Raw genomic sequence first — 17,477 nt, 5'->3', positions numbered from 1 at the left:
ATGTGTGTATGTCTCTGTGTCTCTGTGTGTGTCTCTCTGTGTGTGTCTCTGTGTGTGTGTCTCTGTGTGTGTATATGTATGTATATGTATGTGTGTATGTCTCTGTGTCTCTGTGTGTGTCTCTGTGTCTGTGTAGGAGCCCTACAGGAATCACGTCGGCGCTCCCACAAGTCTCACTCACGCTCACGCTCCAACGGTGAGCACCACCAACAGCACCGCTCACCACTCACCACCAACAGCACCGCTCACCAGCACCGCTCACCAGCACCGCTCACCAGCACCGCTCACCACCAACAGCACCGCTCACCGCTCACCACCAACAGCACCGCTCACCAGCACCGCTCACCGCTCACCAGCACCGCTCACCGCTCACCAGCACCGCTCACCGCTCACCATGTCTACTCACCGCTCACCAGCCCCGCTCACCATGTCTACTCACCGCTCACCGCTCACCAGCACCACCAACAGCACCGCTCACCAGCACCGCTCACCAGCCCTGCTCACCGCTCACCAGCTCTACTCACCAGCACCGCTCACCACTCACCAGCACCGCTCACCACTCACCAGCCCTACTCACCGCTCATCGCTCACCAGCCCTACTCACCACTCACCGCTCACCAGCCCTACTCACCGCTCACCAGCACCGCTCACCGCTCACCAGCCCTGCTCACCGCTCACCAGCCCTGCTCACCAGCTCTACTCACTGCTCACCAGCGCCATGGTGCCTGGAGCCATAGCCGCTCCACCGGACCTCCTGAATGCCACAGAGTTCCAGGCGGTACCGCTGCAGCTCCTGACAGAGAAGTGGCAGCCTCTCCTCTACACACACACACACGCCAAGACCAGTCTTAACGGACCTCCTGAATGCCACAGAGTTCCAGGCGGTACCGCTGCAGCTCCTGACAGAGAAGTGGCAGCCTCTCCTCTACACACACACACACGCCAAGACCAGTCTTAACGGACCTCCTGAATGCCACACAGATCCAGGCGGTACCGCTGCAGCTCCCGACGGAGGAGCGGCAGCCTCTCCTCTACACACACACATACCAGATCCACTCCACCGGACCTCCTGAATGCCACAGAGATCCAGGCAGTACCGGTCCAGCTCCCGACGGAGGAGCGGCAGCCTCTCCTCTACACACACACACCATGACCAGTCTTATCGGACCTCCTGAATGCCACAGAGATCCAGGCGGTACCGGTCCAGCTCCCGACGGAGGAGCGGCAGCCTCTCCTCTACACACACACACACACGCCATGACCAGTCTTATCGGACCTCCTGAATGCCACAGAGATCCAGGCGGTACCGGTCCAGCTCCCGACGGAGGAGCGGCAGCCTCTCCTCTACACACACACGCCATGACCAGTCTTATCGGACCTCCTGAATGCCACAGAGATCCAGGCGGTACCGCTGCAGCTCCCGACGGAGGAGCGGCAGCCTCTCCTCTACACACACACCAGATCCACTCCACCGGACCTCACAAAGACCACACAGATCCAGGCGGTACCGGTCCAGCTCCCGACAGAGGAGCGACAGCCTCTCCTCTACACACACACACATGATCCACTCCACCGGACCTCCCGGATACCACAGAGATCCAGGCGGTACCGGTCCAGCTCCCGACGGAGGAGCGGCAGCCTCTCCTCTACACACACACACACACACCAGATCCACTCCACCGGACCTCCTGAATGCCACAGAGATCCAGGCAGTACCGGTCCAGCTCCCGACAGAGGAGCGGCAGCCTTTCCTCTACACACACACACACACCAGATCCACTCCACCGGACCTCCTGGATACCACAGAGATCCAGGCGGTACCGGTCCAGCTCCCGACAGAGGAGTGGCAGCCTCTCCTCTACACACACACACACACACCATGACCAGTCTTATCGGACCTCCTGAATGCCACAGAGATCCAGGCGGTACCGGTCCAGCTCCCGACAGAGGAGCGGCAGCCTCTCCTCTACACACACACACACACCAGATCCACTCCACCGGACCTCCCGGATACCACAGAGATCCACGCGGTACCGCTGCAGCTCCTGACAGAGGAGCGGCAGCCTCTCCTCCACACACACACACACATGCCAGAACCAGTCTTATCGGACCTCATGAATACCACACAGATCCAGGCGGTACCGGTCCAGCTCCCGACAGAGGAGCGGCAGCCTCTCCTCTACACACACACACACGCCATGACCAGTCTTATCGGACCTCCTGAATGCCACAGAGATCCAGGCGGTACCGCTGCAGCTCCCGACGGAGGAGTGGCAGCCTCTCCTCTACACACACACACACCAGATCCACTCCACCGGACCTCACAAAGACCACACAGATCCAGGCGGTACCGGTCCAGCTCCCGACGGAGGAGCGGCAGCCTTTCCTCTACACACACACACACCAGATCCACTCCACCGGACCTCACAAAGACCACACAGATCCAGGCGGTACCGGTCCAGCTCCCGACAGAGGAGCGGCAGCCTCTCCTCTACACACACACACACATGCCAGAACCAGTCTTATCGGACCTCCTGAATGCCACAGAGATCCAGGCGGTACCGGTCCAGCTCCCGACAGAGGAGCGGCAGCCTCTCCTCTCCTCTACACACACACACCAGATCCACTCCACCGGACCTCCCGGATACCACAGAGATCCAGGCGGTACCGGTCCAGCTCCTGACGGAGGAGCGGCAGCCTCTCCTCTACACACACACACACACGCCATGACCAGTCTTATCGGACCTCCTGAATGCCACAGAGATCCAGGCGGTACCGGTCCAGCTCCCGACGGAGGAGCGGCAGCCTCTCCTCCTCAGCGGTATTGTTGTTGATGTTGTTGATGATTGTTGATGTTTGTTGTTGTTGTAGACGTGACGGTGAGGAACAGCCTGGATGTTGATGTTGATGGTTGTTGATGTTGTTGATGTTTATTGTTGTTTATTATTGTTGTTGTTTATTGTTGATGTTTATTGTTGATGTGTATTATTGTTGTTGTAGACGTGACGGTGAGGAACAGTCTGGAGGTTATTGTTGTTTATTATTGTTATTATTGTTGTTGTTGTAGACGTGACGGTGAGGAACAGTCTGGATGTTGTTGATGTTGTTGTTGATGTTTATTATTATTGTTGTTGATGGTTGTTGATGTTTATTATTGTTGTTGTTGTAGACCTGACGGTGAGGAACAGTCTGGAGGTTGTTGTTGATTGTTGATGTTTATTATTGTTGTTGTTGATGGTTGTTGATGTTGTTGTTGTAGACGTGACGGTGAGGAACAGTCTGGAGGTTGTTGTTGTTGATGTTTATTATTATTGTTGATGTTGTTTATTATTGTTGTTGTTTATTATTGTTGTTGTTGTTGTAGACGTGACGGTGAGGAACAGTCTGGAGGTTATTGTTGTTGTTGATGTTGTTGTTTATTGTTGATGTTTATTATTGTTGTTGTTGTTGATGTTTATTATTGTTGATGTTGTTGATGTTTATTATTGTTGATGTTGATGTTGTTTATTATTGATGTTGTTGTTGTAGACGTGACGGTGAGGAACAGTCTGGAGGTTATTGTTGTTGTTGATGTTTATTATTGTTGATGTTGTTGTTGTTTATTATTATTATTGTTGTTGTAGACGTGACGGTGAGGAACAGTCTGGAGGTTATTGTTGTTGATGGTTGTTGATGTTTATTATTATTGTTGTTGATGGTTGTTATTGTTGTTGTTGTTGATGGTTGTTGTTGTTGTAGACGTGATGGTGAGGAACAGTCTGGATGTTGTTGTTTATTATTATTGTTGTTGATGTTTATTATTGTTGTTTATTATTATTGTTGATGTTTATTGTTGTTGTTGTAGACGTGACGGTGAGGAACAGTCTGGAGGTTGTTGTTGTTGTTGTTGTTGATGTTGTTGATGTTGTTGTTGTTGATGTTTATTGTTGTAGACGTGACGGTGAGGAACAGCCTGGAGGTTATTGTTGTTGTTGATGTTTATTATTGTTGATGATGTTGTTGTTTATTATTATTATTGTTGTTGTAGACGTGACGGTGAGGAACAGTCTGGAGGTTATTGTTGTTGATGGTTGTTGATGTTTATTATTATTGTTGTTGATGGTTGTTATTGTTGTTGTTGATGGTTGTTGTTGTTGTAGACGTGATGGTGAGGAACAGTCTGGATGTTGTTGTTGTTTATTATTATTGTTGTTGATGTTGTTGATGTTTATTGTTGATGTTTATTGTTGTTGTTGTAGACGTGACGGTGAGGAACAGTCTGGAGGTTATTGTTGTTGTTTATTATTGTTGATGTTGTTGTTTATTGTTGTTGTTTATTATTGATGTTTATTATTGTTGTTGTTTATTATTGTTGTTGTTGTTGTAGACGTGACGGTGAGGAACAGTCTGGAGGTTGTTGTTGTTTATTATTATTGTTGTTGATGTTTATTATTGTTGTTGTTTATTATTGATGTTTATTATTATTGTTGATGTTTATTGTTGTTGTTGTAGACGTGACGGTGAGGAACAGTCTGGAGGTTGTTGTTGTTGTTGATGTTGTTGATGTTGTTGTTGATGATTATTGTTGTTGTTGATGGTTGTTGATGTTGTTGTTGTAGACGTGACGGTGAGGAACAGTCTGGATGTTATTATTGTTGTTGATGTTTATTATTATTGTTTATTATTGATGTTTATTATTATTGTTGATGTTTATTGTTGTTGTTGTAGACGTGACAGTGAGGAACAGTCTGGAGGTTGTTGTTGTTGATGTTGTTGATGTTGTTGTTGATGATTATTGTTGTTGTTGATGGTTGTTGATGTTGTTGTTGTAGACGTGACGGTGAGGAACAGCCTGGAGGTTATTGTTGATGTTGTTGTTTATTATTATTGTTGATGTTTATTGTTGTTGTTGTAGACGTGACGGTGAGGAACAGCCTGGAGGTTATTATTGTTGTTGTTTATTATTGTTGATGTTTATTATTGTTGATGTTTATTGTTTATTGTTGTAGACGTGACGGTGAGGAACAGTCTGGAGGTTATTGTTGTTTATTATTGTTGATGTTGTTGTTTATTATTGTTGTTGTTGATGTTGTTGTTTATTATTGTTGTTGTTGTAGACGTGACGGTGAGGAACAGCCTGGAGGTTATTGTTGATGTTGTTTATTATTGTTGTTGATGGTTGTTGATGTTTATTATTGTTGTTTATTATTATTGTTGTTGATGTTGTTGTTGATGTTGTTGTTGATGTTGTTTATTGTTGTAGACGTGACGGTGAGGAACAGCCTGGAGGTTATTGTTGTTTATTATTGTTATTGTTGATGTTGTTTATTATTATTATTATTATTGTTGTTGTTGTTGTAGACGTGATGGTGAGGAACAGCCTGGAGGTTATTGTTGATGTTGTTGTTGATGTTGTTGTTGTTGATGATGTTTGTTGTTGTAGACGTGACGGTGAGGAACAGCCTGGAGGTTATTGTTGATGTTGTTTATTATTGTTGTTGTTTGTTGTTGTTTATTATTGTTGTTGTTGTTGTAGACGTGACGGTGAGGAACAGCCTGGAGGTTATTGTTGATGTTGTTTATTATTGTTGTTGTTTGTTGTTGTTTATTATTGTTGTTGTTGTTGTAGACGTGACGGTGAGGAACAGCCTGGAGGTTATTGTTGATGTTGTTTATTATTGTTGTTGTTGGTTGTTGTTTATTATTGTTGTTTATTGTTGTTTATTGTTGATGTTGTTGTAGACGTGACGGTGAGGAACAGCCTGGAGGTGCTCACCCCCGAGCTGCCCCCCAGGAGGGGTCGAAGGTCGGCGAGGGGATGGGCCACGCGGGTGGGGGCTGGTGGAGTGGGGGAGGAGGAGGGGGAGGGGCTTGGGGGGGAGGAGGGGGAGGGGCTTGAGGAGGGGGAGGGGCTTGGGGAGGAGGAGGATGGGGGGGGAGGGGCTGTGGGGGGGAGCTGCATCACCTCGCTGCAAGTTCACCCCCTGGGCCACGCTGCACTCATCCGCTGCAGTCACAACCACGACGAGGTGAGGAGGGGGGTGAGGAGGTGGTGAGGAGGTGGTGAGGAGGTGGTGAGGAGGGGGGTGAGGGGCGGGGTGAGGAGGGGGGTGAGGAGGGGGTGAGGTGGTGGTGAGGAGGGGGTGAGGAGGGGGTGAGGAAGGGGTGAGGAGGGGGGTGAGGAGGTGGTGAGGAGGTGGTGAGGGGTGGGGTGAGGGGTGGGGTGAGGAGGGGGTGAGGAGGGGGTGAGGGGTGGGGGTGAGGAGGGGGGTGAGGAGGGGGTGAGGAGGTGGTGAGGAGGGGGTGAGGAGGGGGTGAGGAGGGGGTGAGGAGGGGGTGAGGAGGGGGTGAGGAGGGGGTGAGGAGGGGGTGAGGAGGTGGTGAGGAGGTGGTGAGGAGGTGGTGAGGAGGGGGTGAGGAGGGGGTGAGGAGGGGGTGAGGTGGTGAGGAGGGGGTGAGGAGGGGGTGAGGAGGGGGTGAGGAGGGGGTGAGGGGTGGGGTGAGGAGGGGGTGAGGAGGTGGTGAGGAGGGGGGTGAGGAGGTGGTGAGGGGTGGGGTGAGGAGTGGGGTGAGGAGGGGGTGAGGAGGGGGTGAGGAAGGGGTGAGGGGTGGGGTGAGGAGGGGGTGAGGAGGGGGTGAGGGGTGGGGTGAGGAGGGGGTGAGGAGGGGGTGAGGGGTGGGGTGAGGAGGGGGTGAGGAGGTGGTGAGGGGTGGGGTGAGGAGGGGGTGAGGAGGTGGTGAGGAGGGGGTGAGGGGTGGGGTGAGGAAGGGTGAGGAGTGGGGTGAGGAGGTGGTGAGGAGGGGGTGAGGAGGTGGTGAGGAGGTGGTGAGGAGGTGGTGAGGAGGTGGTGAGGAGGGGGTGAGGAGGTGGTGAGGGTGGGGTGAGGAGGGGGTGAGGAGGGGGTGAGGAGGGGGTGAGGAGGTGGTGAGGAGGGGGTGAGGAGGTGGTGAGGGGTGGGGTGAGGAGGGGGTGAGGAGGGGGGTGAGGAGGTGGTGAGGAGGGGGTGAGGGGTGGGGTGAGGAGGGGGGTGAGGAGGTGGTGAGGGGTGGGGTGAGGGGACCATCACCAGTCTCACCTCGTCACACTCACCTCTCCCCCCCCCCCTCCATCTCTCTCCACCTCCCCCCCCCCCCCACCATCCCCCCCCACACCCCCCACCATCTCCCCCCACCCCCCCCACCATCTCCCCCCACCCCCCCCACCATCTCCCCCAACCCCCCACCATCTCCCCCCCCACCCCCCACCAACCACCACAGTGGACGTGCATCTACGACTTGGAAGACAACCCCGGCGTTGGCCCCACCGCCTCCTCCTCCACCGCCTCCTCCACCGCCTCCACCGCCTCCTCCACCGCCTCCTCCTCCACCGCCTCCTCCACCTCCGGCAGCCGCCGCCTCCGCCCCCGTGGCCGCCTCCGCCTGAGCCACTTCATGGCGGAGGCGAACGTGGGCCGCGGCTACATCAAGGAGCTCTGCTTCAGCGGCGACGGGCGCCTCGTCGGCTCCCCGCACGGCCGCGGCGTCCGCCTCCTGGCCCGGGACTCTCGCTGCGGGGACCTCGGCGGTGGCGGAGGAGGAGGAGGAGGAGGAGGAGGAGGAGGAGGAGCCGGGGAAATGCATGAACTGGGACGCCTGTACGCCCACAGCGACGTTGTACTCGCCGCTAAGTTCTCGCCCACGCACTGCCAGCTGGCCACGGGCTGCCTCAGCGGGCACGTGCACCTCTACCAGCCGCGCTTCTAGCCCCAGACGCTGTAGGGCACGGGCGCGCGCGTCTAGCGGCCCAGCTTCTAGTCTAGACGCTGAGGGCACGTGGGCATCTACCAGCCACACTTCTAGTCTAGACGCTGGGGGCACGGGTGCGCGTCTAGCGGCCCAGCTTCTAGTCTAGACGCTGAGGGCACGTGCACATCTACCAGCCCAGCTTCTAGCCCAGACGCTGAGGGCACGGGTGCGCGCTTCTAGCGGCCCAGCTTCTAGTCTAGACGCTGGGGCACGTGGGCATCTACCGGCCCAGCTTCTAGTCTAGACGCTGGGGCACGTGCACGTCTAGCGGTCCAGCTTCTAGTCTAGACGCTGGGGCACGTGCACGTCTAGCGGTCCAGCTTCTAGTCTAGACGCTAGGGGCACGTGCGCGTCTACCAGCCCAGCTTCTAGTCTAGACGCTGGGGCATGTGCGCGTCTAGCGGCCCAGCTTCTAGTCTAGACGCTGGGGCACGTGCACCTCCACCAGCCACTCTTCTAGCTCGCGGTCCTGGCTAGACATTGGCCTAGAGGCCTGGCTAGAGACTAAGCCAGAGGCCTGGCTGGAAGCCTGGCTAGAGGCCTGGGTAGAGACTAGGCTAGATGCCTGGTTAGAGGCCTGGCTAGAGACTAAGCCAGAGGCCTGGCTGGAAGCCTGGATAGACACTAGGCTAGAGGCCTGGCTAGAGCCTAGGCCAGATGCCTGGCTAGAAGCCTGGCTAGAGGCCTGACTAGAGACTAGGCCAGATACCTGGCTAGATGCCTGGCTAGAGGCATGCCTAGAGGCCTGGCTAGAGACTGAGACATGTGGACCTCTACCAGCTCCGCTTCTTATCTCGCGGGGCTAACCTAGTGGCCTGGCTGGCTAGAGGCCTGGCTAGAGACATGGCCAGAGGCATGGCCAGAGGCCTGGCTAGAGACTAGGCCAGAAGCCTGGCTAGGGACTAGGCCAGAGGCCTGGCTAGAGACTAGGCCAGAGGCCTGGCTAGAGACTAGGCCAGAGGCCTGGCTAGAGACTAGGCCAGAGGCCTGGCTAGAGACTAGGCCAGAGGCTAGAGACTAGGCCAGAGGCCTGGCTAGAGACTAGGCCAGAGGCCTGGCTAGAGACTAGGCCAGAGGCCTGGCTAGAGACTAGGCCAGAGACCTGGTTAGAGACTAGGCCAGAGGCTAGAGACTAGGCCAGAGGCCTGGCTAGAGACTAGGCCAGAGGCCTGGCTAGAAACTAGGCCAGAGGCCTGGCTAGAGACTAGGCCAGAGGCCTGGCTAGAGACTAGGCCAGAGGCCTGGCTAGAGACTAGGCCAGAGGCCTGGCTAGAGACTAGGCCAGAGGCCTGGCTAGAGACTAGGCCAGAGGCCTGGCTAGAGACTAGGCCAGAGGCCTGGCTAGGGACTAGGCCAGAGGCCTGGCTAGGGACTAGGCCAGACGCCTGGCTAGAGACTAGGCCAGAGGCCTGGCTAGAGACTAGGCCAGAGGCCTGGCTAGAGACTAGGCCAGAAGCCTGGCTAGAGACTAGGCCAGAGGCCTGGCTAGAGACTAGGCCAGAGGCCTGGCTAGAGACTAGGCCAGAGGCCTGGCTAGAGACTAGGCCAGAGGCCTGGCTAGAGACTAGGCCAGAGGCCTGGCTAGAGACTAGGCCAGAGGCCTGGCTAGAGACTAGGCCAGAGGCCTGGCTAGAGACTAGGCCAGAGGCCTGGCTAGAGACTAGGCCAAAAGCCTGGCTAGAGACTAGGCCAGACGCCTGGCTAGAGACTAGGCCAGACGCCTGGCTAGAGACTAGGCCAGAGGCCTGGCTAGAGACTAGGCCAGAGGCCTGGCTAGAGACTATGCCAGAGGCCTGGCTAGAGACTAGGCCAGAAGCCTGGCTAGAGACTAGGCCAGAGGCCTGGCTAGAGACTAGGCCAGAGGCCTGGCTAGAGACTAGGCCAGAGGCCTGGCTAGAGACTTGGCCAGAGGCCTGGCTAGAGACTAGGCCAAAAGCCTGGCTAGAGACTAGGCCAGAGGCCTGGCTAGAGACTAGGCCAGAGGCCTGGCTAGAGACTAGGCCAGAGGCCTGGCTAGAGACTAGGCCAGAGGCCTGGCTTGAGACTAGGCCAGAGGCCTGGCTAGAGACTAGGCCAGAGGCCTGGCTAGAGACTAGGCCAGAGGCCTGGCTAGAGACTAGGCCAGAGGCCTGGCTAGAGACTAGGCCAGAGGCCTGGCTAGAGACTAGGCCAGAGGCCTGGCTAGAGACTAGGCCAGAGGCCTGGCTAGAGACTAGGCCAGAGGCCTGGCTAGAGACTAGGCCAGAGGCCTGGCTAGAGACTAGGCCAGAGGCCTGGCTAGAGACTAGGCCAGAGGCCTGGCTAGAGACTAGGCCAGAGGCCTGGCTAGAGACTAGGCCAGAGGCCTGGCTAGAGACTAGGCCAGAGGCCTGGCTAGAGACTAGGCCAGAGGCCTGGCTAGAGACTAGACCAGAGGCCTGGCTAGAGACTAGGCCAGAGGCCTGGCTAGAGACTAGGCCAGAGGCCTGGCTAGAGACTAGGCCAGAGGCCTGGCTAGAGACTAGGCCAGAAGCCTGGCTAGAGACTAGGCCAGAGGCCTGGCTAGAGACTAGGCCAGAGGCCTGGCTAGAGACTAGGCCAGAGGCCTGGCTAGAGACTAGGCCAGAGGCCTGGCTATAGACTAGGCCAGAGGCCTGGCTATAGACTAGGCCAGAGGCCTGGCTATAGACTAGGCCAGACGCCTGGCTATAGACTAGGCCAGACGCCTGGCTATAGACTAGGCCAGACGCCTGGCTAGAGACTAGGCCAGAGGCCTGGCTAGAGACTAGGCCAGAGGCCTGGCTAGAGACTAGGCCAGAGGCCTGGCTAGAGACTAGGCCAGAGGCCTGGCTAGAGACTAGGCCAAAAGCCTGGCTAGAGACTAGGCCAGACGCCTGGCTAGAGACTAGGCCAGACGCCTGGCTAGAGATTAGGCCAGAGGCCTGGCTAGAGACTAGGCCAGAGGCCTGGCTAGAGACTAGGCCAGAGGCCTGGCTAGAGACTAGGCCAGAGGCCTGGCTAGAGACTAGGCCAGAGGCCTGGCTAGAGACTAGGCCAGAGGCCTGGCTAGAGACTAGGCCAGAGGCCTGGCTAGAGACTAGGCCAGAGGCCTGGCTAGAGACTAGGCCAAAAGCCTGGCTAGAGACTAGGCCAGAGGCCTGGCTAGAGACTAGGCCAGAGGCCTGGCTAGAGACTAGGCCAGAGGCCTGGTTAGAGACTAGGCCAGAGGCCTGGTTAGAGACTAGGCCAGAGGCCTGGCTAGAGACTAGGCCAGAGGCCTGGCTAGAGACTAGGCCAGAGGCCTGGCTAGAGACTAGGCCAGAGGCCTGGCTAGAGACTAGGCCAAAGGCCTGGCTAGAGACTAGGCCAGAGGCCTGGCTAGAGACTAGGCCAGAGGCCTGGCTAGAGACTAGGCCAGAGGCCTGGCTAGAGACTAGGCCAGAGGCCTGGCTAGAGACTAGGCCAGAGGCCTGGCTAGAGACTAGGCCAGAAGCCTGGCTAGAGACTAGGCCAGAGGCCTGGCTAGAGACTAGGCCAGAGGCCTGGCTAGAGACTAGGCCAGAGGCCTGGCTAGAGACTAGGCCAGAGGCCTGGCTAGAGACTAGGCCAGAGGCCTGGTTAGAGACTAGGCCAGAGGCCTGGCTAGAGACTAGGCCAGAGGCCTGGCTAGAGACTAGGCCAGAGGCCTGGCTAGAGACTAGGCCAGAGGCCTGGCTAGAGACTAGGCCAGAGGCCTGGCTAGAGACTAGGCCAGAGGCCTGGCTAGAGACTAGGCCAGAAGCCTGGTTAGAGACTAGGCCAGAGGCCTGGTTAGAGACTAGGCCAGAGGCCTGGCTAGAGACTAGGCCAGAGGCATGGCTAGAGACTAGGCCAGAGGCCTGGCTAGAGACTAGGCCAGAGGCCTGGCTAGAGACTAGGCCAGAGGCCTGGCTAGAGACTAGGCCAGAGGCATGGCTAGAGACTAGGCCTGAGACCAGGCCTGAGACCAGGCCGGAAACCTTCCCGTAGACCAGGCCCGGAGACCAGGCTGGAGACCATGCCGGAGACCAGGCCCGGAGACCAGGCCTGGGTCTCTCTGGGTGTGTCTCTGTGGGTCTCTGTGGGTGTGGGTCTCTGTGGGTCGTTACGGGTGTGTGTCTCTGTGGGTCTGTGTGGGTGTGTGTCTCTGTGGGTCTCTGTGGGTGTGTGTCTCTGTGGGTGTGGGTCTCTACGCGTCTCTGTGGGTGTGGGTCTCTGTGTGTCTCTGTGGGTGTGGGTCTCAGTGGGTCGCTACTGGTGTAGGTCTCTGTGGGTCTCTACGGGTCTCTGTGGGTGTGGGTCTCTACGGGTCTCTGTGGGTGTGTGTCTCTACGGGTCTCTGTGTGTCTCTACGGGTCTCTGTGGGTGAGGGTGTCTACGGGTCTCTGTGTGTCTCTGTGTCTGTGGGTCTCTGTGGGTGAGGGTGTCTACGGGTCTCTGTGTGTCTCTGTGTCTGTGGGTCTCTGTGGGTGAGGGTGTCTACGGGTCTCTGTGTGTCTCTGTGTCTGTGGGTCTCTGTGGGTGAGGGTGTCTACGGGTCTCTGTGTGTCTCTGTCTCTGTGGGTCTCTGTGTGTCTCTGCGGCTGCTGTAAAATGTGACGATGTAGATGAAGACGATGTAGATGAAGACGATGTAGAAGATGAAGACGACGATGTAGAAGTCACCCACTTGCCTGATGCTGCTGCTGCTGCTGCCCGCGTTGACAAGCACGTGATGGCTCTGTGAGACAGCGGGGGGTAGGAGGAGGAGGAGGGGTTGGTGGGGCTGGCGTTAGGCCCGGTCACATTCCCTGCTGCGCCTTTCGGTAAAAGTCGCGAAGATCGGTCTCAAAACAAAAACAATAATAAACTCCTTAGGAAAAAAAATAAGTTTTTTATTTGTTTTTTTAACATCAAAAAGACAACAACGTTTTTTTACTTGTTAGTAATTTTTATTTTATTATTTATTAATTGGCTTTTTATATTAATTTTATATTTATTATTATTTTTATTTCTTAATTTTTTATTAATTAAATTTTTGTTAATTTTTTATTTTTTAATTGATTTTTATTTTTTTATAATTTTTACTATTTTTTATTAATAAAAATTTTCAATGAGTATTTATTTTTTATTTTAAAAATACATATTCATTTTATTAAATTTTTATTATTTTTAAATTTTAATTATTTTTATATTTTTAATTAATTTTTATTAATTTTTATAAATTTTAATTTTTTTCTCAGCAACTTTGTTCAACTCCCGAATCGCCTCCCGTCCGCTCCGGCGGCAGCGAGGCGATTCCAGAGAGAGAGAGTGGGGAGCCGAGCCGGTTTTGTAACCTGCACGTAAAAAAATAAAAATATAAAAAAATAAAAAATATAAAAAAATATATAAACTAACGAGCCATCGCAACCCCCCCGGGTTCAACCAGAGCCGTGGGTTCTTTGCCGTGGAGTAAAACACGTTCTCCTGCGGAGGGGGGGGTGCCTTGGAACGTCGGGTTGCTCGCTCGGCGGCACCACGTGGTGCGTTCAGCACGACGCGCCCGGCGTGAGTCGCTGAAACGTTGAGTTTTATAGGGCAACCACGTGGGGACCAGCCACACCACTCACAGCTACTCCACACTCACAGTCAGCCACACCACACTCAAACAGCCACACCACTCACACAGCTACTCCACACTCACAGCCAGCCACACCACACTCACACAGCCACACCACTCACACAGCTACTCCACACTCATCCAGCCACACCACACTCACACAGCCACACCACACACACACACAGCTACTCCACACTCACAGCTAGCCACACCACACTCACATAGCCACACCACACACACAGCCAGCCACACCACACACAACCAGCCACACACATAGCCACACCACACACAGCCAGCCACACCACACACACAGCCACACTCACACACAAACATCCAGCCACACCACACACACATACATCCAGCCACACCACACACACACAGCCAGCCACTCCACACCACACTCACACACAGCCACTCCACACCACACTCACACACACAGCCAGCCACACCACACTCACACAGACAGCTACTCCACACCACACACACAGCCACTCCACTCCACACACACACAGACAGCTACTCCACACTCACACACAGCTACTCCACACCACACACACAGCTACTCCACACCACACTCACACACACACCACACTCACACACAGTCAGCCACACCACACACACACAGCCACTCCACACCACACACAGCCACTCCACACTCACACACAGCCACTCCACACCACACTCACACACACAGCCACACCACACTCACACACAGTCAACCACACACACACACACAGCCACTCCACACCACACACAGCCACACCACACACAGCCACTCCACTCCACACTCACACCCACACAGCCACTCCCCCACACCCAGCCAGCCCCTCCCCCACACTCACCCAGCCCCACCCCTCCCACCCAGCCCCACCCAGCCCCTACCCTAGCCCCTCCCTCCCCCCCCACCAAGCCCCTCCCCCACACCCACCCAAGCCCCTCCCACCCAACCCCCACCCAGCTCCTCCCCACCCAAGCCCCTCCCCACCAAGCCCCACCCCTCCCACCCCCCACCCAAGCCCCTCCCCACCCAAGCCCCTCCCCACCAAGCCCCACCCCCCACCCAAGCCCCTCCCCACCAAGCCCCACCCCTCCCCACCCCCCACCCAGCCCCTCCCCACCCCTCCTCCCACGTGGACAGACATCCACAGACATACGCGACAATTCACCCCCCGCCCCCTCCACCTTTGCCTCCTGTGACACTTTAAACCCCCGGCTCGGGAGGGGGGGTGGGTGGGGGTGCGTGACGTCAGCAGCCACGCCCCGTGACGTCTGCAGCCACGCCCCGTGACATCGACAGCCACGCCCCGTGTCGTCTGCAGCCACGCCCTGTGACATCTGCAGCCACGCCCCGTTACGTCGGCAGCCACGCCCCGTGACGTCTGCAGCCACGCCCCGTGACATCAACAGCCACGCCCCGTGTCGTCTGCAGCCACGCCCCGTGACGTCTGCAGCCACGCCCCGTGACATCAACAGCCACGCCCCGTGTCGTCTGCAGCCACGCCCTGTGACATCGACAGCCACGCCCCGTGTCGTCTGCAGCCACGCCCTGTGACATCTGCAGCCACGCCCCGTTACGTCGGCAGCCACGCCCCGTGACGTCTGCAGCCACGCCCCGTGACATCAACAGCCACGCCCCGTGACGTGCGCAGCCACGCCCCGTGACGTCTGCGGGCACGCCCCGTGTCGTCAGCAGCCACGCCCTGTGACATCAACAGCCACGCCCCCGTGACGTCAGCAGCCACGCACCGTGACGTCACCAGCCACGCTCCCGTGACGTTAGCAGTCACGCCGCGTGCCGCTGACGTCACGGGCGTGACGTCAAATAGCATATCCATCATTGCGCGCGCCCCCCATTAACCCCCCCCCCCCCCCCCGAAATAAAAAATTAAAAATATTTTTAGACGCGTTGCATCGTGCACAGGGCTGGAAGCTACCCGCGTTGCAAAATATAAAATTTGTTGCATGTCGGGAAGTACACACACACACATTCACAAACTCCCCTCTTGTATATGTGTGTGTGTAGATAAGGCGTCCACTCAAAGTGTAAGGCAGCGAATTAATCGATTAATCGCCGGCCCCATGTTGATACGGGGCGTGCTTTGTCACCGAGCGCGCGTGCAGTCTGACAGCGGGAAGTTGGAGAGGCTTCGGTGATAAGATTCGACTTGAATAAAGTGTTAAGCGTTGGGAAAAACACCACAACCACTAACACACAACTACCACTACCAACCACTACCAACCACCCACCACCTCCACCCACCACTACCAACTACCACTACCAACCACAACCCACCACCAACCACCACCACCCACCACCACCATCACCACCACTATCACCACCATCACCACCATCACCAACCATCACCACCACAGAGAGAGGAGTGGTGATGGTGGTGGTGATGGTGGTGATGGTCTGAGGTCTCCCTCGGCGTCTCCCTCGGCGCCCCATCGTGGCGGAGGCGAGCGGGCACGGGGCGGAGGGGGGGGTTGACGCAACGGGGGAATTATTATTAATAATTATTATTAATTATTATTATTAATAATTATTAATAATAATTATTATTTATTATTATTATTATTAACTATCCCCACACGGCTCACGTAAATCCCCCCCCCCCCGGTGGTGGCGGTGGTGGTGGTGGTGGTGAGGACTCGCTGAGCGGGGGAAGGCGAGCGGGGAGATCAGCCCCTAGGCGGGGAGTGGGGAGGGGGAGATCAGCCCCCACTTAGTGGGGAGGGGGGGGATCAGCCCCCACTTAGTGGGGAGGGGGAGATCAGCCCCCACTTAGTGGGGAGGGGGAGATCAGCCCCTAGGCGGGGAGTGGGGAGGGGGAGATCAGCCCCCACTTAGTGGGGAGGGGGGAGATCAGCCCCCACTTAGTGGGGAGGGGGAGATCAGCCCCCACTTAGTGGGGAGGGGGAGATCAGCCCCTAGGCGGGGAGTGGGGAGGGGGAGATCAGCCCCCACTTAGTGGGGAGGGGGGGGATCAGCCCCCACTTAGTGGGGAGGGGGAGATCAGCCCCCACTTAGTGGGGAGGGGGAGATCAGCCCCTAGGCGGGGAGTGGGGAGGGGGAGATCAGCCCCCACTTAGTGGGGAGGGGGGAGATCAGCCCCCACTTAGTGGGGAGGGGGAGATCAGCCCCCACTTAGTGGGGAGGGGGAGATCAGCCCCTAGGCGGGGAGTGGGGAGGGGGAGATCAGCCCCCACTTAGTGGGGAGGGGGGAGATCAGCCCCCACTTAGTGGGGAGGGGGAGATCAGCCCCCACTTAGTGGGGAGGGGGAGATCAGCCCCCACTTAGTGGGGAGGGGGAGATCAGCCCCCACTTAGTGGGGAGGGGAAGGGGGAGATCAGCCCCCACTTAGTGGGGAGGGGGAGATCAGCCCCCACCTAGTGGGGAGGGGGAGATCAGCCCCCACCTAGTGGGGAGGGGGAGATCAGCCCCCACCTAGTGGGGAGGGGGAGATCAGCCCCCACTTAGTGGGGAGGGGGAGGGGGAGATCAGCCCCCACTTAGTGGGGAGGGGGAGATCAGCCCCCACTTAGTGGGGAGGGGGAGATCAGCCCCCACTTAGTGGGGAGGGGGAGATCAGCCCCCACTTAGTGGGGAGGGGGAGATCAGCCCCCACTTAGTGGGGAGGGGGAGATCAGCCCCCACTTAGTGGGGAGGGGGAGGGGGAGATCAGCCCCCACCCAGTGGGGAGGGGGAGATCAGCCCCCACCTAGTGGGGAGGGGGAGGGGGAGATCAGCCCCCACTTAGTGGGGAGGGGGAGATCAGCCCCCACTTAGTGGGGAGGGGGAGGGGGAGATCAGCCCCCACCCAGTGGGGAGGGGGGAGGGGGAGATCAGCCCCCACTTAGTGGGGAGGGGGGAGATCAGCCCCCACCTAGTGGGGAGTGGGGAGATCAGCCCCCACCTAGTGGGGAGGGGGAGATCAGCCCCCACTTAGTGGGGAGGGGGAGATCAGCCCCCACTTAGTGGGGAGGGGGAGATCAGCCCCCACCCAGTGGGGAGGGGGAGATCAGCCCCCACTTAGTGGGGAGAGGGGAGGGGGAGATCAGCCCCCACTTAGTGGGGAGGGGGAGTGGGGAGATCAGCCCCCACCTAGTGGGGAGGGGGAGATCAGCCCCCACT

The 17,477-nt window shown here is 56.7% G+C and overlaps 1 protein-coding gene across 1 annotated transcript; it reads left to right on the top strand.

The window, feature by feature from the left end:
* The first annotated feature begins 5,887 nt into the window (after positions 1 to 5,887).
* Positions 5,888 to 10,480, top strand: LOC142908385 (DDB1- and CUL4-associated factor 10-like). The gene is made up of 2 exons (XM_076058959.1): positions 5,888 to 6,008; positions 7,237 to 10,480. The coding sequence occupies exon 2, from the start codon at positions 7,411 to 7,413 to the stop codon at positions 7,720 to 7,722; it is 312 nt and encodes a 103-aa protein (XP_075915074.1). The 5' UTR covers positions 5,888 to 6,008; positions 7,237 to 7,410; the 3' UTR covers positions 7,723 to 10,480.
* The last annotated feature ends 6,997 nt before the right edge of the window (positions 10,481 to 17,477 follow it).

Source organism: Petromyzon marinus (assembly GCF_048934315.1).
Source record: "Petromyzon marinus isolate PM22_M1 ecotype Great Lakes invasive population chromosome 83 unlocalized genomic scaffold, UKy_Petmar_22M1.pri1.0 chr83_unloc.1, whole genome shotgun sequence".
In the NCBI taxonomy this organism is placed as follows: Eukaryota; Metazoa; Chordata; class Hyperoartia; order Petromyzontiformes; family Petromyzontidae; genus Petromyzon; species Petromyzon marinus.
The sequence above is the reverse complement of the archived record's forward strand: the minus strand, read 5'-3'. Positions and strand labels throughout refer to the sequence as shown.

Excerpts from the sequence above, each read along its gene's own strand:
- LOC142908385 (XM_076058959.1), top strand. The coding sequence starts at position 7,411 with ATGGCGGAGGCGAACGTGGGCCGCGGCTACATCAAGGAGCTCTGCTTC.